The 22,543-nt window shown below is 33.2% G+C and overlaps 1 protein-coding gene across 2 annotated transcripts; it reads left to right on the forward strand.

The window, feature by feature from the left end:
• Window positions 1–3,242: 3,242 nt before the first annotated feature.
• Window positions 3,243–14,980, forward strand: CENP-C (centromere protein C). Of its 2 annotated transcripts, none has more exons than XM_088807692.1 (11): window positions 3,243–3,523; window positions 3,648–3,823; window positions 3,933–4,021; window positions 4,131–4,233; window positions 4,341–4,483; window positions 4,670–5,649; window positions 5,756–5,855; window positions 8,998–9,080; window positions 10,414–10,495; window positions 10,583–10,693; window positions 14,548–14,980. In XM_088807692.1, the coding sequence occupies exons 1-11, from the start codon at window positions 3,338–3,340 to the stop codon at window positions 14,676–14,678; spliced, it is 2,184 nt and encodes a 727-aa protein (XP_088663818.1). In that variant the 5' UTR covers window positions 3,243–3,337; the 3' UTR covers window positions 14,679–14,980. The 2 variants fall into 2 exon arrangements, with proteins under 2 accessions (XP_088663818.1, XP_017979460.2); XM_018123971.2 differs by having other exon boundaries at window positions 3,244–3,523; window positions 4,670–5,655.
• Window positions 14,981–22,543: the final 7,563 nt, after the last annotated feature.

Below are 22,543 nucleotides of genomic sequence, written 5' to 3' on the forward strand. Positions count from 1 at the left end.
TTTACCCTTTTACTCGAAATTATACCGAAATTAAAATTTTTCACTTCTAAACCTCAAATCTTACTCCAATAAGTCAAATGGGGCCAAAAAAATCTTTTCTAAAATTCTCATTTTGTCCCCAAGTGGCAAATGACCATTTTGCCCCTAGATAGCAAAAATTTCGATTTGACTCCAAATTGATCCTCGAACTCCGAATCACCAGATTAAACCATTCTGGGACTTTAAAAATTCTTAATTTCATCATAAATTCTCTATTTAATCTAGTTCAAGGCTTCAATCAACTTTATTGTACCCCTAGGTACAATACCGACTTTTGTAAATTTTTTGGGACTCTCCTAGCATGCAAACATGCTATCCATCACATGTATGTCATGATAAATATTTTTATAGAGTCGGGCTTGTCATCTTCTCCTCCACTTGGATCAACCATATGATCCTTCTTGATGACTGATTTCGACATCCGGCTAAATATTAATATTTTAATATTATTTTATTAATAAAATATTATTTTATTCTAAAAATTTTATCTTGTCTCCTTGGTACCCAAAATACCTTATTATGCCTCAATTGACTTCCAAATCGCCTTTTATCTCACAAATTCTCCTCCGATAAAATTATTATTATTTTATTGTTATTTTCTCACTTGCGGAATATTTTATCCTAAACTACTCCTTTCGTCTTTTATCACTTCTAAATATTTTAATTGACCTCAATTTGCATTCGATCAACTTTATTTATCACCATATCAAAGTATGGGGTATTTCATGCAAGCTGTCTTGAAAGGCCACCTTCATTTGCAAAATAGCTTGATTTGTGATGGTGAATTTTTTCATGTGCATTGTTGTGCTCATATATTAAATCTTATTGTTCAAGAGGGCTGGAAAGCAACCAATGAAGCATTATTTAAAATTAAGGAGAGTGTGAAATATGTAAAGGCAGTGGATGGGAGGATGAAAAAGCTTCAAGAATGTGTTCAACAAGTTGGCATTGATGTAGGTGTTGGGTTGCGTTTAGATGTGTCAACTAGATGGAATTCAACATATTTGATGCTTGATCGTGCAATCAAATATCAAAAAGCTTTTGCTAGTCTCCAATTTGTTGATATAACTTATAAATATAATCCATCCGATGAGAAATGGGGGAGAACAATGATAATTTGTGAATTCTTGGAGCCTTTTTATGAGACCACAAACTTGATATCTGGTTCATCTTATCCAACTTCCAACTTGTATTTCATTCAAGTTTGGAAAATTGAATTCATTTTGAATGAGAATTTGCATAGTGAGGATGAGGTTATTAAAGATATGTTTCGAATGATGAAAATGAAATTTGACAAGTACTGGAAAGATTATAGTGTAGTGCTTGCATTTGAAGCTATTCTTGACCTAAGGTTTTTTTTTTTTTATAATTGGGGGAGGAGGGGATTTGAACCTTGTTATTTAAACAGGGGGATTATGCATCAACCAATGAGTCAAATACTTAGGTGCTATTCTTGATCCAAATTTGAAGCTTGATTTTTTAAAATTTTGCTATTCTAAGATTGACACTTCTACTTGTCATGGAAAGTTAGAAAATGTGAAGACAAAGTTGTACAAGCTCTTTGAAGAATATGCAAGCAACACTTGTGCATCATCAAGTAATTCTTTTTACTCAATGAGTAATTTGCTTAAGCAAATCGGAGGGGGAACTAAACCTAAAGGATCAAAGATCTTTAATATAAGTTTTATATCTTTCTAACATTTTATTACATAAGAATTTATGTTCATTTACTTATGTTCTGATAATTGCTTTTTTTTTTTGTTTAAGTATTTAAAAATTGTAGGAGTTCAAAATGTTTCAAAATGAAACAATTTCTATTGCTGAAAAATCTGAGTTGGATGGTTATTTAGATAAGGTAAAGCTTGATTATGAGATGTGCTTAGTTATTGGAAGGACAATACTAAGCGTTTTTTTAATCTTTCTATTATGGCACGAGATGTATTGAACATTTTGATTACTATGGTAGCATCAGAGTCTACTTTTAGTATTGGTGGCCATGTTCTCACCAAGTTTAGAAGTTCCCTCCGCCACGAAAATGTTCAAATGCTTGTTTGCACGAAAAATTGGTTGCATGGCTTTTCTTTAGTTACCGATGGTATTGTTTATTTTATATATTTTAATATCTTTAATTTTTACTTGTCAAAGTAATAATTTTAGCTAAGATTGAAACTCACTATCTCTTTTTCTTTTATGACAATGAATATTGTATGATAATGATTCAGACCTTGAAACATTATTGCTGTCTAAATAAGATTAAAATGTTTTGCTTGAGGATGAGGATTGAGAAAGACATAAATGAGTCTTAAAGTTTCTATTTATTTGGTTATGTATTTATATTGAGGGGATTGTAGTTTATGTTAATGATTGAAACTTTATTTATGCTTAGTGCAATTGATTTTCTTATTTATGTTTAGTGTAGTTTATTTGTTTTAACATATTTTTATTATTCAATTTATGGATTAAATTATGAAACAATTTTATTAATAGGGAGTTTGTTAGGTAAATTTGTAAAAATAATTTTTTTGAAAAAAATGAGTTGGCCCAGCCCACCCCATGGGCTGGCAAGGGGTGAGATAGGTTGAGATTTTGACAACCCATTTAAAAAATGAGTTGACTCAACCCAATCCATATTTTTTCAACTTACAGTGGATTGAGTCGGGCTAGTCCATTATGACAAGTCCAATGAAGATTATAGAAAACTATTGTTTTGTCACTTATCACTCTTTAGTTATGTAAGGTGATATATGCATAACTTGGCTACTCGGGTAATGAAAGAAGTTGATTTTAATTAAATATGTAAGATTCTTTTATTATGTAGGATAATTTTTGTAAGATGATTAATTATATTATTTTTAAAATTTAGATTAAATATTTTTAAAATGATTAATTATGTATAGGATGATAAGTTTTATTATTTTTAGTTATTTTATTATTTATAAATAATATTTTTAATATTAAAAATTAAGGTTTGGATGCTTTGTATAATTGATGAATTTATGACTGACACGATAAGTTTTTTTTATGAAGATTAATGATAGTGAAAAATATTTTTTTACAATACAAAAAACTTTTTGAGAGTTTATCTAAATAATAAAAAAAGTTACTAAAGTGAGAATAGCTGTAAATGGAGGGATTCATTTGCAAAAAAGAAAAAAAAATCAGTACAGGACAAAAGTGGAAATTCTTCTAGTTTTGCAGCCCCTAAACCGAATCCGCTCCCGCTCAGTTTCCCTTTTTCGAATTAGAAACTCCCCTACCAGGCTCCAGCCATACTCTCAGGATTTCGATGAGGCAATGAATGAATGATCCCAATCTGACCCCATCAAAACAGAAAGAAATGCCTCTACAAACTCTCGCTCCAGATCCGCTGGAGGGCTATACTGGTCTCTCGCTCTTTGCTCGAACCTTCGCTTCCCTTCCAAACCCTCCTCGACCTTACGACCCCGACGATCTTCAGCACTCCCACCACTTCCTCAAATCCATGGTTGCTCTCTCTCTTTAATTTTATTTCATTTCCCTTTAAATTTACCTTACGGTTACGGTTCTTTTATACGATAGCAACTACTAAGTTTAGTTCAATTATTTTGTTTTAATGTTTTTTTTTCCAGCCATTACAAAGTCCTAATAAGCTTCTAGAGCAAGCCAAAGCAATTGTAGATGAAAGTTCAGAACTCGTGAACTTGGATACGTCAAGCTCTGATGCTGAAGTTATGGAAAATCTTCGAGAACGACGACCGGCTTTGGGCCGTAAACGAGCTCGTTTTTCTTTGAAACCTAACTCAAGGTCAAGTTTATTTGAAATTAATTTATTTTCTTTTTAATATGCGTTGTCCTTTTTTTTTTTGCTGTAAATTGTTAGTTGAATTTAATTTTACTTCTTTAATTTTTCATAGTCAGCCTACTGGGAATTTAGGACTGAGTTTAGACATCGATAAATTGAAAGATCCGGAAGAATTTTTTACCGCTTTTGAAAGGGCTGAAAGTAAGTTTGCTGCTCGATTGCTTTCTTTTTCCCTTTTGTGTTGGGAAATTTAATCTGCAATTATTTGTATGACCTTAGCTTTTCTCTGCGCGTTTGTATTGTTTTGTAGCTGCCAAAAGAGAAATACAGAAACAGACAGATGGTGTTCTGATGGATTTGGATCAAAATATTCAGTCCATGGCTGCACGGCCTCGTCGCCCTGGAATATTGCGGTCTGATCAATGTTTTCTGTCATCAGTTTTCTATTGTATTCATTTTTGTTATTATTTTACCTTTCCGTATGTATATATATAACATAACCTTATGATTTTATGTTCAGGAGATCAGTTAAGTACAAACATCACTATTCTACTGCTATGTCCCCTGTAGAAAACTTTGAAGAGGAAATTCTCAGTCCACTTGGCTGCTCGCAACAAGAAGAATCTGACCCAAATGTTGAATTACAAGAGAAAGAGTTGTCTGGTGAGTCTAGAAAGGTTGATTTGTCCTAAGTTGTTGTTACTCTATTTCGTCCTTGCTCTCCCATTTTTGATATCTTCTCTAAAATTAACCTGCTATATGACTTGGTTTTCATTTATGTTTGTTTTCATAATGTTGCAAAATTTCCCCCACTATGTGTATGATAACATAATGTTATATTATCTCTAGGCTTAGTGACCAATGCTGAGAAGAAGGTTAATGAACTTCTGGATCATTTGCTTACCAGTAATTATGATAAGGATGAGGCAGTCAGTCTTTTACAGGAGCGCTTGCAGATCAAACCTATTAATCTGGAGAAAATATGCCTTCCTGACATGCAAGATATTCGGAGGATTGATTTGAAGGCTTCTAGAGAAAGCTTGGCCAAACCTCGAAATTCCGTATCAGACATACAAAGTTTGATGAAAGGGATCAGCAAAAGAACACCAAAACGACAGGCTGAAAGTTCAGTTCATCATTTAGCTTCTTGCACTCCACCAAGAAGTCCATTGGCTTCGATATCATTGCTGAAGAAACAGATGCTGCAGTCAGATGTACTAAGTGATCCGTTTTCAACTGATGATATTGACCGATTGCCAGTGAGAAATTCTTCTCCTATTGGAAGTATTAGTAAACAATCTGGTCAGGTTGATACACACAAGGAACTAAGCGGGTCTCACAACAACAATAGTAGAACACTGCAACAACAGGCTGAAAGTTCAGCTCATCATTCAGCTTCTCCTACTCCTCCAAGAAATCCACTGGCTTCAATATTATTACAGAAGAATCAAATTTCGCAGTCAGATTCCCCAAGTCACCCTTTTTCAACTGATAATATTGACCAATCACCAGGGAGAAATGCATCTCTTGTTCATGGTATCAATAAACAATCTAGTCAGGTTGATATGGAAAAGGAACTGAACATGTCTCACATGTTGAGGTCTCCAATATTAGAAGCAAATCAAACTGAAACTGCTAATGCAAGTTCTGAGCTCAATGGAAGAGATTTTGCTGGTCTGTTTGACAAATTTGTAAATGATAATGCAAGGAGGTTTAATTCTGGTAGTCCTGTTGTCTCAAGTGGATCTCTGGCTGACTTAGAGAGTAATAGTATAATTAGGCCTGAAGATGATGCAGATAGTCATACAATCAAACTAAATGAATTCAGTGTAAGGGTGAGTTTTCCTCTTAACTTTTCAACAACTAGTCATTCGCAGTTTAGTGGAAATCTTTGCTACTGAATGTTATACTCTGAGGTATCGTGACAAAATGCAGGTGGAAGATATACCAATGGAAGCAGTTGCTTCTGCTCAGACCCAACTTAATGTGGAAGGCCCAACCATTGATAACTCACATATCATTCAGAGAGAGCCAGGTATGATTATTTTCTTTGTTAGCCATGAGATATTCTTGTCGGATGGGGATGCAAATGACTGTAATTAAAATGCCTCAGTTACAAGTTTATTTTTTTCTCTTTCATTTAGTGGTTGCCTGAAGTAGCTTAGTGATTGGTTTTCAAAGATGTTTTATGATTTTTCCAAACTGGAAAGAAATTTTCTTCCTTATTAGCCTCTTCTCCATTTATCCCATACGTCTACTAGAGGAGAGGAGCAAAAGTACAAAAAAAAAAAAAAAAGAATGAGAAATCATCTGGGATTTCTTTGGCAAATACCTAAATAGAGTAACTCCCAGAATTTTAATTAGTACTTTGGGATCTTTCATATATTCTGAAAGAGTCAAACATTCATTCTTCTTGGTTTCCATTTATTTAGCATATTTTAAATGGGTCATATCCCACATCAATTGAGCTTGGGCTTTTTGTACTCCACAAAATGGGCTGATTTTTCTAAGTTCTATTGGGCTACACCCGAGGGAGAATGTTAAGTGGCATTATATCCTATATGACAGTTTTCAGTTGCTTTACATTTAGGTTTTTCTTCTCCTTTTTGGTCAATTAGTTTTAGGTTGGATGTGGTAACAAATTACCATTACTTAATGGTCAAGGAATTATTAGAGGCAAGCTAATTCTCAACTTTTGGCATGCCTAGCTAGATGCTTATGATCCTTTAAATAGTCTTATGATTTCTTTCAATAATTATGATGAATTGATGATGATCAGCTTTTATCTGATTATGTGAAAGGGAAAAGATTTGAATCCACCCTTTCTATCTCTGTAAGAAACCCCCCCCCCCCAGTATATTTTTGCTGGTTGCTATGCTGAATTATACATGGACTTGCCACTTGTTGCTTGGTTCTCACACTTTAATCAGATACGAAATCCATGTTATGCTAGTATTTGATGTTGTAGCCCATCCTCCCCACCCCCCCTCTCTCCCTCTCTCACATAGAGGTACTAATTGGTAGAAAGATTGCACAAATAACATTTATTCTGCGAAGATTCCCTGAAACCCAAAATGGCTTGTTGCTCTCTTGTGTTAGTTGCATGCCTGGAGTAAGTTTGTTGGGCAACAATTTGAATCATTCAGTGACTCAGTTGTAATGATTTTTTTGGGTTCCTCCTGGTGCAGTATTAACCTTTTAAGCCATTGAAAAACTACCTCCCTCTTCCCCTTTTTCGATCAGATTCCATTTGGTAGGATAAAGATTGTTCTTATTTTTTCAGCATACAGGTCGAAACAGGTCATAAGGTTAAATTGCTTTCAGATGCTTCATTAGTTGTATGTTTACAAATAGTTCCTCATCTGACTAGCTAGGAAATTGGTGGTTAGCAGCATGAACTTTTTGGTTCGTCATCTATGACTATAGTTGTTAAATTGAGATATGTATCGTGTATCGAAATCTTGCTTTTACTATCGAGTATCGTGTATCATATCATATCGTAAGATACGGTAAAAAATTTTAAAATTAATTATAAATAACATTTATACATGTAAAATAAAGAAAAAATTGAAAAATATTATATTTTTTAATTGAATTGAAGATTATAAGATATAAATTGAAAAGATGATTATTTTTTTAATTTAAACTTTTAACATATTCCTTTATAATATAGATTTTTAAATGAAATATATATCTTTTATATTAATTTATTAATTAAAAAATAAAAACAATTATCATGTTAAAATTAAAAGGGAATTCGATTTTTTTAGCATTTTTTTTGTTTAAAATCTAAAGATTGAAACTCATAAAATATAATTTTTCATGTTTCAACTCAAAAAAATAATAAAAAAGTAAAATTTTTAATAATTAATTAGAATCATGCTTATAAAAAAGTATATCGATTGTATCGTACGATTCGTCCCCGTATTGTAAGATATGTATCATGTATCGTATGATCCTATTTTGATATTTGACCAAATGCGATACAGTTATAGATACGTATCATTTTTTACTAGTATCGTGACGTATCGTATGATGTGATACATTGTGATACGTATCACGTATTGTACGATAATAATAACTTTGTCTACAACTCTATTAAAGATCTTTTAGCACTTTTTATTCCTCTTCAGTTGAATTGGTAGTTTTCTCTGTCTGTGTCTCTCTTGGGTGCTATCTGTTCGAATAAACTTTAAGTCGCCCATTGTAATGTGATAACACTTTGTGGTCTAACTGCAAAAATTGAATCTGTGGTGGAAGGGGGAGTACTTTTACACTCTGAATTTTAGATAGCAGCATCATGCCAATATCTTATAATAGAACTAGTAAGCTGTCCAAATAACATGTATTCCTCACTGACTTTCTGTGCTTAAATCTTACATTGAATGAATAGTATAAATGCCCTTGATTAACTTCAGTTCACATGATAGTTGCTCATAATAATGCTAATGCCTCTAGAAAGTTATGCATTTCAGTTGACAGTCTGCAGTTAAGGCTTATTGCTTATGCTAAATTGCTAATGCATTAAAGGTCATAAGGTCTTAGCAGTTGAATGTCCTAGAGGGTTACTTCCACAAAGAGATCTTCATATCGCTGTTGCAAGATGTAGAATTTTATGATCCTTGTCCTATTGCCTTACAAACTTTCGTGCTGACCTTTTGGCAACTCGTTGGAACCCTTGCTCATTCTTGTTAAATGGGTCTTTTATTAAAATTCATGCTTTAGCTTGTATAGCTAGTGAAGATTAACTCCTTTGTACCCTTGAATAGTCAAATAACATCAAAGATACAAATTTGTACTGGATATACCCATTTAGCTAATCATTTCAACATATGTGGTTCATGGTTGGTTGTGTTTGTTATAAATCAGAAAAGAAATTTCATGTTATAGTCCTAGGAAATTTCAGGCGGTAATTTCTGCTTTTGAAGTGTAACAAAAATATGAGTTAATCTTTGACCTGCTATTATGCTTTAAATAGATTATCATTGAAATATCATTTCTAAATTTATTATGATTGGATTTGAAATGTGACATTCCTACATAGTAAATTATAACTTTCTGCTTTCAGTTGCCTTGGACCTAGCGCATCATGAACCAGATTTACCTCAAGTCATTAATGTGCTTTTGATGGTTCAATTTATTAGTTTTCTTTGTGCACATTTCCCTTCCCCTAACAGATGAATATAATCCTGCTATGGCTGAGGACTGCACAATGGATGGATCTATGAAAACCGCAGAAAGTGGTCAGGAGCTGCATGGGGTTTGTACTTTCCATGATTATTTATCTTCGTGCTTATTTTTTTCCATTTAGTATGGCAGTCAACATTCATGATTAGGGAGTTCTGTAGTGCTTTTCTGGGCTTATATATAGAAGCTATACTATTAGCTCTGTGTTTTCCAAACATTGATTTTTTTTTTCTCTGATTTGGCTTAATTTTCCCAAACTTGCATTTTCTGGTCTACTCTCTCTCTCAATGCAGCAAGAGCTCATATAACATATTATCGATATCAACTCAAAAGGTTTTCTGTTAGTTAATAATCTTTTAGAATTTTGCACCACAAAGGTTGATTTTATGGCAATGAAATAGGACTGCTTCTCAAAGCATAGAATCTGTGGTTTTTATGTTCTTTTTGGACATATATATTACAAAGGTATCCTTGCCACGTTTTATTATGTAAAACAGTGATTGCAAATAATAACAAATCACCCCCCACCACCTTTTTCAACAAGTAACTTAGCTACTAGGTAACTGAAGGGAATAAGGGACTGCAACAGGGGAGATACATGTGGCTAGTGCATTTCACCTCAACTATCATAGAATAGTTTTTATTGTCTTTCCTACCACTGCTCCTTTACCCCGTATATTGGAAATGTGTTGAATTCAGTTGCCTGCCATTAGTTCATGATATAATAATCAAAATTGACAGTTGACATGTTCTTAGCTATATTTACGAGTTGAGAAATAGTTTGGTCCACTATATTGTCTAGGAATTATCATTGTCTCAAATCATGCCAATCTAGAGTTAGGCTGATTAGTCTAACTCTTGGTTTTGATGAAAATAAATAAAACAATTGAAAATGTTTGAAACCACCATGGAGCAAATTGTGTTGCTTTTACTTTGATGTGAGAAAGGTAAAGCCTGAAACTTGATTTGTAAGTCCTGGATGCACTTCACCTTCTAAAATCAAACTATGTGTATGTAACTCTTTTTGAATCCAAGGGTATCTGGGTTACTGTGAAAATTTGCAATGTGTTCAAGGATATTACATGTTACTTACTGCTATGGCTTATGGTGTCATTTTCGATAAAAAATGTTACAAGGTTGTGGATTAATGGTAGTTTTTAGTAGATGTTTGTATGACTTTGCATGCTTTAGTTACTGTCTGGAGTCCCTTCATATTTAATTAGTCTATGTCTATAAACCTATGAATTGAGTCATTTTGCTATACATCACTCTGTATTTTGGTGAACTAGTTTAGTTTTTAGTGAAGAAAAAGAAATAAGACTCATGCCTGTTTTTGGTTTACATTCCTTTTGAAAAATTGTCAAGGTTTAATGTTTGTTTTTCTACTTTCTAATTTGTTTCTTTAGCAATACAACAAGGGCAAAACAAAACCACATCCACGCAATGAACGAATGAGGAAAGCACTTTCTCGGAGACAAAGCCTTGCAGGTGTTACTAATACCAAGAATTCAACTTGCATCTTTGAACTTCTTCAGTAATTTTGTTGGAATGACTTCGTGTATTTTTACTTTCTAGGTTCTGGTACAACATATAATGCCGAAGGGAGGAGACGGAGCACTAGGATCAGGTCAAGACCTTTGGAATTCTGGAAAGGTGAAAGATTCTTATATGGACGCATACATTCAAGTGAGTACCTTCCCTTATGGTTTTTTTTTTTAACTCTCATCCTATGCGAAGAATTAATTGTGCCATTATAAATTAAAAATTAACTGCTGTGCTTTTGGAAGAATTTAGAATTTCACCGAAATTATTCTTTGAAGCCTATACGTGCTTCACGTGTAGTAATATATTATAATTTATTGATGACAAGTATGTCGGTTATAATTTGAGTTCGGCTCATTACTACTCTAGCTTGTACTCTACTATCTCAACTTGATTAAGTGAGCCCTTAATCTCAAATTAGTTTAAGATCAGTGCCTGAATCTGGAACCATATTTTGTGAAAGGTATGGAGATAAAAGCTTGTCATATGAGTTCAGAAAATCTGATTTTTGGTATCCCCCAACCTGATGTCATTTCGCATGAATTATTTATTTATTTTTATAGTTGTAACAATATTTAGCATACCTTATATGTTTAATTTGGGATTTTATTGCAATAATCTTGAGCAAAAGTGCAAAATATTCTTTTCCCTGCCTAAATAACTATATTTTAGTGAAATAGTGTCAAATTTCAATCTTTTGCATCAATGATTTGTACAGCCTTGAAGATGTTTGAAACCAAATAAATGGTGCTCATGTAGATGACCCTCTTAATCCTTTTTTTTTTAGTTATTATTATTATTATTATATTGGGTACAAGACAGCACTAAGGCTCGAAGTTAAGATCTCTACCAGAAGTCCCATCCCCTTAGATCCAGTTTAGCGTTATGTGGGCCTTAGATGTTTGTTTCTAGCCTCAAACATAATGTCAAACAGGCCTATCTTTTCAACCAAAAAGTGCATTTGAGGCAAACACTCTGTGAGGGTCTGCTGGTGAGAACTGAGTGCTATCAGCAATTGGGCCAATCATGCTATGCCCACGTGTTAGCTGCTTCTCCAATCACATGGTTGATCCCATTGCACTCATAATACACCATAAAAAATTGGACCAATTGGCTTTGCGTCTCCAACCAGCGGTGGGTTAGAGGAAAAGCCAGTGATGCCCCTTTTAACAGTGAAACTGCCAAATTTGTCTTTCTTTCATAACCAAATGTAAGCTGACCATCGAATTGCAACATCTTCCCCCATTACTGCACTCTAGACTTCTTGCAAGCTATGCTGCATTCTGTTGACCAACTAGATGTTACTCATTTCTGTCCATTCACAACTTAAATACTTACAGCATGCTTGGTTGGGGGAGTGGCTATTTCATTCTCTTCCTATTTGTAATCCTTGTTTAACACCTTATTTGGTTAGAAGGAATGACTATTCTCAGGAATGGCCATTCAGGGAGATAGGGAATATAGCCAATATCAAGACCTCTCTTGGTATTGGCTATTTCAAAAGGCAAGGAATAGAATAAAAAAAAGTAATGGATAAAAATACCTTTCATTAATTTTAAGAATTACTATACTATATAAAATACAATTTATTTATTTTTTACAATTTCTTTCTCTCTACCTGACTACCTCCCTCCTTCTCTCACTAGATTAAAATAAATTTAAAATTAAAAGAAAAAAGAAAAAATTAAAATAAATTTAAAATAAAAAGGTTTAAGTTTTAATTATAAATTATAAAAAGTTAATATCAAGCTTAAAAATTAAAATAAAATTTTAATTATAATTTTTTTATATTTTAATATTTTAAAATAAAGAATAAAATAAAAGAATAATATCAATGTTTTAATTATAAATTATTAATATTTTAAATGAATTATAAATTAGTAATATTATGTAAATTAAAGTAAATAATCATATTAAAATTTAAATAAAAATTTATTAATATTTATAATAAATTATTAAAATAATAAATATTTTAATTTAAAAATTAAATATTATAATAAAAAGAAGAGAAAATAAAAAAGAAAAAATTAAAATGAATTTAAAATAAAAAGGTTTAAGTTTTAATTATAAATTATAAAAAGTTACTATTTTAAACATAAAAATTAAAGTAAAATTTTATTATAATTTTTTTACATTTTAATATTTTAAAATTAAAGAATAAAATAAAATAATAAAACTTATTGTTTTAACTATATATTATTAATATTTTAAATGAAATATAAAATATTAATTTTTTAAAATTAAAATAAATAATCATATTAACTTTTAAATAGCAATTTATTAATATTTATAATAAATTATTAAAAAAAAATATTTTAATTTAAAAATTAGATATTATAATAAAAGGTATTTTTATCATTTTTTGCTTATTCTTTAGTTATTCATATTATTCATGCCAACCAAACATTAGAATAATTCATGATAGTAAATGTTGTCCTATTCTATTCTCATGAACCAAACTATATAATAGCTATTCATCTCTTTTGCTATACCTACAAAATGGCTATTCCATTCCCACTCTATTCCCTCTTTACCGAACACACCCTTAAGGGTTTAGATTCTGCCAATCTTATTTCTTTGTCTCTTATGTTTATTTTTCTTGTAAAAGATATAGTTAATATTTGTGTTTTATTACAAATATATGAGTTAGTATTCATCTTGTGACATTGTTTAGAATTTTTTTTAGATATTAACTGCCTTATTTGATCGTACGACTGTATCAGAAAAGTAACTAATTTTTCTTGGTAGTCCTTTTTGACTATTTAATGTTCAGAAACTTCAAAAGTCAAATAAAAATGCTTTTATTGATTGAATGATTCACTTTACGTATAACGTTTTAAGTTTATTGGTCATTTTATCTCCCTACATTGCAGCCACAATTTTTTATGAAAATCACTTCTAAATCATATTTCCACTGCAAATCTACCAAATTTGTGTTTCCACTGTTGCGTTACCAAATTTTTGTTGTAAGCTGGTCTTAAGCTTCAAGGGAGTGACGAAGATTTATTAATGTTTGCTGAGCTCCCTTCGTTTATGTTTTTCTTGGGTTTCTTTGGTAAAGGGTAGATAGCTGTAGCACAATGTGCTCAGCTTAACTTAGGATTTTGATGCAACCACTGAACTTGAAGTGGTGATGGTTTTTGTAATTGTTCAGTTCTTGATGATGCACAGGCCGGTTATTATATGTCAAAAGAAGTCTTTAGCAAATAGTACAAAGACTTCAGTTGGCATAAGGGTCCTAGTGTGCTTTCAAAAAAAAAAAAAAATTGTCAAATTAGGCTTGAAATTGTACTGCTTAATACTAAAGCAGGTGGGCACCTGCATTACCATTATTGTGCATTTGTGCTTCTACCTTTGTACATGTCAATTTAACACTGCTCTTTTGCTTTTATCTTATTCATTACAAAGCAAGTCCATCTCCTCTACATGGAATAATTGTTGGTATAATAAGGCCTCACTTTCTCTTATATTTTCTTTTTGCTTTTTCAAAATGTTTGATTAAAAATTAAGATAATTTTGAGTAGTATAACATAGAGATAACTCTGGGAATTGGGTTTTAAATGAAAACAATTGCATTTTAGCATCACGTCCTTTCTGGATATTTGATCTCATCACAATACTATTATCATAGTATGTCAAACACTCTGGTGCAAAATTGCTTTTCCATAGCTGTTTCTAGTACAGTTTTCAATCCTAGTTTTTCCACCATAGTTTTCACAACTGCAATACCTGACAAAGCAGACCCAACTACTAACAAAGATGTAAAATTCTGTATTTGAATTCTGAATTTATTCATAGGCAATAAAAATTGGTGTTAGGAATTACCTAAATGCATTTAAAATGCTTGTATACCATTTATACAAACCATGAACTAGTTGCATGTCTAGGATTCACAAGTGTAAGAGTGCAGGTCTTATATACAGAAGATGTCCATCCACATGAGACTTCTATTTATGTGGTGGAATTTGCTTTTAATTTGTTTTTTTTTTTTTTGATAGGTTTGGCAACTGTAATTGGGATAAAGTATGAGTCTCCAGTGAGGCCTGATGGTAAAAACGCTACGCTCAAAGTAAAGTCTTTTGTAAGTGATGAGTACAAAGATCTGGTTGAACGGGCTGCCAGGTTTTGAGATGGTTGTGATTGTTGTTTATGGAGTGGGCACAATGTGCAGTGAGTGGAGCATCCTTTGATGATCTGAGCAATTGTTCACCGGTTTGCTTTTCTGGATTTATTCATGTTATGCATTCGATGTGAAGTAGTAGGGATAATCTTATTCCATGTGAATTTTGTGATCATCGAGGGCTGAAGCTTGACATTTATGGGACTTAATAAAGACTACATTTCCTATTTTTGTTTTTAATTTTTCTTTGTAGCATTGAGGTGGTCAACTGGGGCTTTGCTTCGTATGGAAGAGATCCAATTCTGACTTTATTTTGGCATCGCTATTTCTTTCATTGAGGAAGTGAATTTAAATGGAACAATGTAATGTACGTAGCTCATGACTTCATTTGTTTTTGAGTACATGGCAGCGGAAACCGCTTAATCTACCACAGCTCTAGGCCTAGCAACACCAAGTAAACCATCTTGAAGCAAAAAAGATAGCTCAGTTGGTGGAGAATGTAGCTTAATAACTTCAAATTCCCCCAATTGAGCCTTCATAGCAAGAAAATCAGCACAGAAATTTGCCTCCCTATAAATATGATGTATCGAGCATACTCAATCTTTCAACATTAACGGTTGAATAGAATGAATAACAGGTGAAAGAGGATTTATCTTGAATTGTTTGGTGAATCTTTTGGACAGCAAGTTTAGAGTCCGATTCAACCACAATCAGTTGACAACCATGATCCCAAGCAAGCGCAAGTCCCATATAAATAGCATGTAATTTAGCCTTCAGAATAGTGCCCATATCAAGTCTGCCCATGAATCCAAAGATCCAATATCTACGGTTATTTGGACATAAACCTACCATGCTAAACTCTCTTGGATTAGAAATAGGAGCTGCATCGACATTCATCTAAACAATGCTATCTAGAGCCTTCCACAAGGACATCCTTTCTATTAAAATTGTAAAGGAGCCATTCGTGCAAAGAAAGACCATTAAAGTGATCAAGGTGAGCACCATGAATCTTGTTTCTCCAAATGGCTTGAGAGTTTAAGCAATCCCTTAAAACATGCAATATATTCTCCATTTCAGCATCACATCTTGGACGTTGAGAGGTATTTTAAAGCTTTCCCTGAAAGCAGGCCTCTCTTGTAAGAATACAATTATGTCCAACCAACCAGAAAAAATGACGAATTCTAGGCGACCATCTAATGTTCCATATTCGAGACCAAGCAAAGGAAGTGGCAGCATGGTTTTGTGTGAATGAATAAGCAGAATTAACTGAGAAATAACCATCAGGGGAAGAGGACTAAATGATTGGATCAGTTTTGTTGGGAAACAGATGCACCAAAGACATTTAGTCGTGCAAGCCTTGTAGAAGATCATTCAGCTTATCAGGTTTTCATCTCCCATTCTCATCAAAGAAATCACTTACAACATCATTTGTCGATAGGTTCATAGCTCAATCACATACCTTTACCAGTGGTTTGTCATCTAAGCATTGATCATGCCAAAAATAAGCGTTTCTCCCATTGTAACCAACTTGGAGCAGCCTTGTTTAACCAGCTCTCTAGTTGAGCAAATACTTCTCCAGGTGCAAGAAGTATTAGATTTGGTAATCGCGTGGATCAAAGGCTTACCTTTCAAATATTTAGCTCTAAGAACATGTGCCCGCAACCCTTGATCGCCATCTTCAATTTTCCATCCCAACTTGGATAGAAGAGCTTTATTCATCTCAGCAGTTTTTCGTATTCCTAAACCACCTATTCTCTTCGGACAACACACTATATCCCATTTGATAAGAACAACTTTCTTTTTACCACCAATAGCATCCCATAGGATATTTCTATTCAAGGATATTGATGCCTTGAAACTGTGATCCTAAATTGCCCATCAGAGTTGCTAAGGATATTGATGCCATAGGACATTGCAGAGACTAATCGATTGAAACTGTGATCCTTTTTCTAAATGGTCCACTTTCGGAATAAACATCACTAATACCTTACTAAGGGATTCATCAAACTATCTTGCAAGAAAGGGCTCTTTGACGAACCTGCAAACTAACTCCTTCACAATCTCTTAATTTGCATGATAGAAACCTGGTTGGAAACTATCCCGACCTGGAGCCTTGAAAGGGGCCATAGAACTAAAAGCTCTATAGATTTCATCTTCCTAGGAGAAAATTCTAGGATCTATCTTTCATTAAAAGCAAACTAAGATTGAGGACACATATCATCAATATTAACACTAATTGAATTTTCCTTATAACGGTGCATGAAAAAAATTAATAACCAAGGATTTGAGTTCCAATGGATCATTACACCACTTGTCATCTGCCATTTTCAAAGCTCGAATCATATTTTGATTCCTCCCAATCATCGTGGTTGTATGAAAGAATTTGGTATTTTGATTACCAAACTAGACCCAGTTCGAACGTAACTTCTGGAACCAAATCAATTCTTCTTGCAAAAGCAAAAGCACACTATTATAATTCGAAGCAAGTTTTTCCTCCGACTTGAAATAAAGAAGGATCAGGCTGCACCTCCAAGGCCTTTTGAATCCCATTTAAATGAGCTAATAAACGTCTCTTTCTCTTGAACACATTACCAAAAATAGTCACATCACATTCCTTGAGAGTTGCTTCAAAGTCTGTAAGGTTGACATGAAGATTATCCCCCCTTCTCCATGCATTCTTGATAAAGTCCATAAAAGAATCATGAGACAACCTAGCAATCTCAAAACGAAAAGGCCTCAAGTCTTTATGAATAGGAGTTCTTCTATACAAATTAACAAGAATCGGACAATGATCACTTTGGGCTCTTGGAAGATTAATAACTTAAGCCTCAGCAAATTTACTTCTCCAAGCCGTATTACACATGACTCTATCAAGTCTCTTCTTTACCAAATTTCCACCACCTTGATTACTAGTCTAGGTAAATCGACATCCCACCACTTCGAGGTCAATAAGGCTTCTGTTGATCAAACCTTCCCAAAAAAGTTCCATTCTTCCTAGGCTCTCTTACAGCCCCCTTGCTTTTAGAGCTAAAGGGGATTTCATTAAATTTTCCCAATAACAACCAGGGAACTCGATCAAACTCATCAAAGACCTTCAAATAGTTCTAAAGAAACATTTAGGTAGCATGATTAAGACTTGCGTACACAACAGTGAAAGCCCAACATTCTCCTCCACCATCCGTGATAAAGATAGAGATAAATTGCCCTTTTTTCTCAAAGACTTGAACATTCCCAATGCTAGTCTACCACAAAACCCAAAGGCCACCAGAAAAACCTCTAACATCCACTCTAGTACAAAAATCAAAACTTAGTCATCGAATGATCCTTTCTGCTTCGATTCCATTAATCTTAGGCTCAACTATGACTACTATATAAAACCTATGAACAACAACCAGCTCTTTTGCATGATGTAAAAACTTAGCACTGCTTGCACCTCGATAATTCCAAAATAATATAGACATAAGATATTATTAAGGAGAAGAAATAACACCCCCATGGTGTTCGAGACATCTAGTGATCCCCAAGTGACGGTAAGCCACCACCTTCCATCGAAACATTTGACAAAACCAAGTTGTTCTCATCTGCTACAATAGTTGTGTCCATCATTATAGCTTTATCAACTTCAATCGACCTCACCTGCTCATTTCCACCTTCCTTTGAAATGGGCGGTGCTATTAAGGAAAAGAACTTAAGTTTGTATCAGAAAAGTGGCGAATCAGATAAAAACTACCGAAGCTACTATTAGGAGGCTTTAATGACAAACCACCCTCCTTAATTTTAATGCCAGTTTGCTTAACGTTAGAGCTCATATTATTTTTAGGCCTAGCCTTAAATACTTGACCACCTTGCTTCAAAGAAGTACCAGCTTGAAAAATAAATTTAGAAATTCCCTTAAGTGAACGTTTGATCACAGGGTCCACTACCTTCGAGTTAATCGTTCCATGTTGGTCTTTCTTTTTTTGTTGACTAGGCTTAGCAACATTCTTTAGTTTATCCTTGTTTAAATTACACTGCATGGAATTAGGAACCTCACCACTAGTAGACTCCATAGTAGGAACTTCTTCATTAACTCTATCTGAAAATCCCTTTACCAAGCTAGCAAATTTGTTCTGAGATATTAGCCCTGAACCATTGGGGGTCTACTCATTAATCTTAGCTGGTTTCTGGCTATCATTTCTCCTAGAATCATATTGGGGATTCGAATCATGCTAAGGCAGGTCATGCATAACGGAATATTAAATTTTCAATCCCTTAATTCATGAATCACTTTAATTGGAAATTAATATAAGAAAACCACAAGAGAAGAATTTCGACATGTAACTGAAAGTTTGATGCCTTCTTTCTTTGGTGGAGTCCTCTTTAATTTTCGTTTGTGACTTATTGTATACCAAGTACGACTTATCAAACTACAACAACACAATTATCCTACCTTTAATGGTGATCCACATAATGATTTGTAGAAATCTCTTCATTAGGAGTGAATGAATCCCTTAACCAAAGCTTATACTAGCAAATTCTCAACTTAGAGCTCTCTTGTATTTTTATTTCTTTTGTAATTCTTTCTCAAGAGTTAAGAGACAAAAATCAAAACTCTTCTCTCAACCACAAGGGGTGGCTAAAAGATCTTTTTATAGAGTGAATTGACATACTTCATGTCCTACAAAGATTAGAATATGTCTTGCACTAATCGGGCCTAATTAGATCTTTGTTTAATTATACAAGTATAATTAACTATCAAACTTAAGTGTGACTTGGCCCAAAATAATTAAAACACATAAGTCAAGTCCAAAACAAAGCCAGAAAGAATAATCCATGCGAGGTCGATATCCTTAGTCCAACCAATAAAAATCGCAAATCCCATACTTTATGGATTTTGTCAATTTCCCTTTTCCTTTATACTCTATAAAATCACATTTGATTTAGTGTAACACTTAATCGGATTAAGTTTCTATAAAATCAATTAGATTACATTTAATTAAACTTCAAATTAATTTTGACAATTGACCTTATGTGTGTAACCCATTAGGTTTCTAATTATGTTGGCAATGAGTATAATTGTCATCCTAAATCGTATTTAGAATTAGATTAATCAAATCTCTATTTAATTAATCTTCAATTCTCTAATTGATCAATCCATACTCATAGACCAAGATTAGTGTCTAGTAATACATCATGACTCCCAATTATTAGAAAGGTCAATGTGGTTGGACCAACCTAGTTAGTACACAGTTTATCTATGTAATTCAATCCCATCATCATGTACCTTGGAATGAGTACGTTTTATATCTTTCCATGTTTGCTATTGTCCTTAAATTTTGCTCAATGAAGATTCCTTGAAAACTCATTTTTCCTAAATCCTCATTTTACCTTCGCCAAGGATTTGCATAAAAGCAAATACAAGTCAACTAGTCTACGAGATACTTCCCATTGCTTATCACTTAAGATAATGATTCCTTTCTAGACAAATCTTATGCCTCTAAATAATTCATGCTATACCCAATGGCATCCTTTTTAGGCTTGATTAGGACCCGGAAAGATGGAATAAAAGTATAACACTCCTTATACAGGATAACAATGGTGTCACAAGTTTAAGGATCATTTACAAAATTGTGGCTAGAGAATTATCCTCATAGACACTTGAGTGAGATACCAAATGGAATTTTCTTGTTAGGTCATGTTCAATGAATTTGTTCTAGCTTGAACAAGCACCCGCATGTTTGTTCTAAGTATCCCTATACTTATCATTATAAGAGATCGATTGCCCACCAATACGAGGAACATAACATGTGCCAGACCTTGAGCATTATAGATGCCCCGTCTCTATAATACAATGGCTAGAAACACTTAGGATATATGCTTTTATGCGTAAGGGTCATAATTATAACTTTTTACAATCTCTTTGCAAAGCATAAATTTATCTAAAGGCTTTATCCAATAAGTGAATAATAAACTATTTCGCATCCATTGATTTATTGATAAAGTAAATACCTCAATATTTATTAATAAAAGGATAAAAGAATATCTAAAATATAAGAAACAAAGTGTATCTTTAATCAAATTCGATTGGCTTGTAAAGCATACACTTACAAATCACTTTTCCTTGATTCTTTTCCATTAACGAAGCTTTCTCGTTTTTATGGTTTGTGGTTCCGTCATTGGGCTATCATCCTAAGCCGAAAGTTCTTCTCCAGTGTGACATTTGATTTCTCATCAGAAGTGGCCAAAAGTTCCTCCGTCAATGGTGTCGCAGCCACCAGAACACTCGGATAAACCTCTTACCTATGTCCACACCTTCCACATTCAAAACAAATGAGGTGGATTTCCTCATACTCCACTCTCTAAATATGTTTGCCAACTTGTATCTTGGACACTAAAGACTTGGTGAGATCAAGCTTGACATACAAACGAGCAAAATGACCTCTCAAAGCTTCTTCAATATTTCAGTCAATGCGAATAATCTTTCTTGCATGAGTCCTCATTCTTGATAGTGTAAGATTATTATAATACTCCATAAGCAAACCCAAGAAATGTATCCACACAATAATCTTATTAATCTTGTCCAAACTAGGATTGAAATTAAAAGCCCACTGTTTAACTGTAAGGTAATGCCCCCAAATGATCCAAAGACCTCCTTCAAGAACATGCTTGTAATATGAGCTCTTTTCAAACTTGAAGAGAAAGTAATCATGACCAAAGTCAATCACCTAATACCTCCCTTCAAGTTTCCAAAGATGTTTATTCTAGCCGTCAAGGTTTGAAAACCAAGCACCTATCCATGCAATTTCATGATCAAGGCTTTACGCCAAGGGCTCCTCATCGCCTTCTTCCCCTTTGTAAAACAAACCCTCAGTTTTTGTCCTTCCACACATGGTGATTGGTTTGAGTCTGATTCATCATCAGAGATCACCTCATCAAATTGCATCTCATCCCCATGCTTTACATCATCCCACTTTTTCCAAAAAGATTGCTAAGAATCTTTAGAACCAGTCAACATATCTTTATATGAGGATTTCTCATTAACATGATCAAAACCATTTTCAACAACAACAGAAGTCTTCGTATCCTCATCTTTATCTTCATTCACAACCTTCAAATGCTTGAATGTTTTGTTAGTTCGTTTCAGAAGGTCACTCTCGTTGTTGGGGTTAGGGAGGGCTTTCTCCATCATGAGTCAGCCCATGAGTTATAAAAAGCCGTACTCTTTGTTTTGAAATCATCGAAAGAAAAAGAAAACCTTTAGATTCATGCTTTTTTTATTTCAATGTTTTGGTATATCTGATTGTGCAAGTTTTAGAAAAGAGACCGCAGTTTTTTCTTTTGCTTCATTCATTGTAACTTGACTTTGATTGGTACCAAATTTCACGTGTAATGTTTTTGATATGTTTGATAATTTTGTATATGACATGATAATATGATACCAATACAACACGAATTTAAATGAGTTTAAGTTTTGAATAATCGTGTCGTGTTGCGTGTATTAATTATGTCGACACATCTTAATCATGTCAAATTTGCTTAATCTATTTAATATACGAGTAATTAATTGTATTATCGTGTACTCGCAGACAATGTCTTGTGGTGCCACAAGGCTATATATTATCCATTTATGTAATCATATTTATGTGTCAAGTAAATACATTTAGTACACGATTAAGCTCCATTTATTGACCTATATAAATACTAATATTTTTATAATAATTAAAATTTATTAATAGTGAATTTTATTCTATGTAATAAATATTATGATATTTATAATTTTTTATTATAAATTTAAATAATGGAATTATATTTTAATCTAATTATTTTAATTATGTTTTAATCATTCTAATTATATCAATTGTATGTTAATCATGTAAATAGGTTATAAATTACAT

The sequence above is a fragment of the Theobroma cacao genome, chromosome 6, assembly GCF_053813885.1.
Source record: "Theobroma cacao isolate CCN51 chromosome 6, ASM5381388v1, whole genome shotgun sequence".
In the NCBI taxonomy this organism is placed as follows: domain Eukaryota; kingdom Viridiplantae; phylum Streptophyta; class Magnoliopsida; order Malvales; family Malvaceae; genus Theobroma; species Theobroma cacao.

Bases quoted from the DNA above. Each gene is read 5' to 3' on its own strand.
- CENP-C (XM_018123971.2), top strand. From the start codon at position 3,338: ATGAATGATCCCAATCTGACCCCATCAAAACAGAAAGAAATGCCTCTA. The intron at 10,496-10,582 runs GTGTTACTAATA...TTTACTTTCTAG, and splicing joins TCGGAGACAAAGCCTTGCAG to GTTCTGGTACAACATATAAT. The intron at 10,694-14,547 runs GTGAGTACCTTC...TTTTTTTGATAG, and splicing joins ATATGGACGCATACATTCAA to GTTTGGCAACTGTAATTGGG.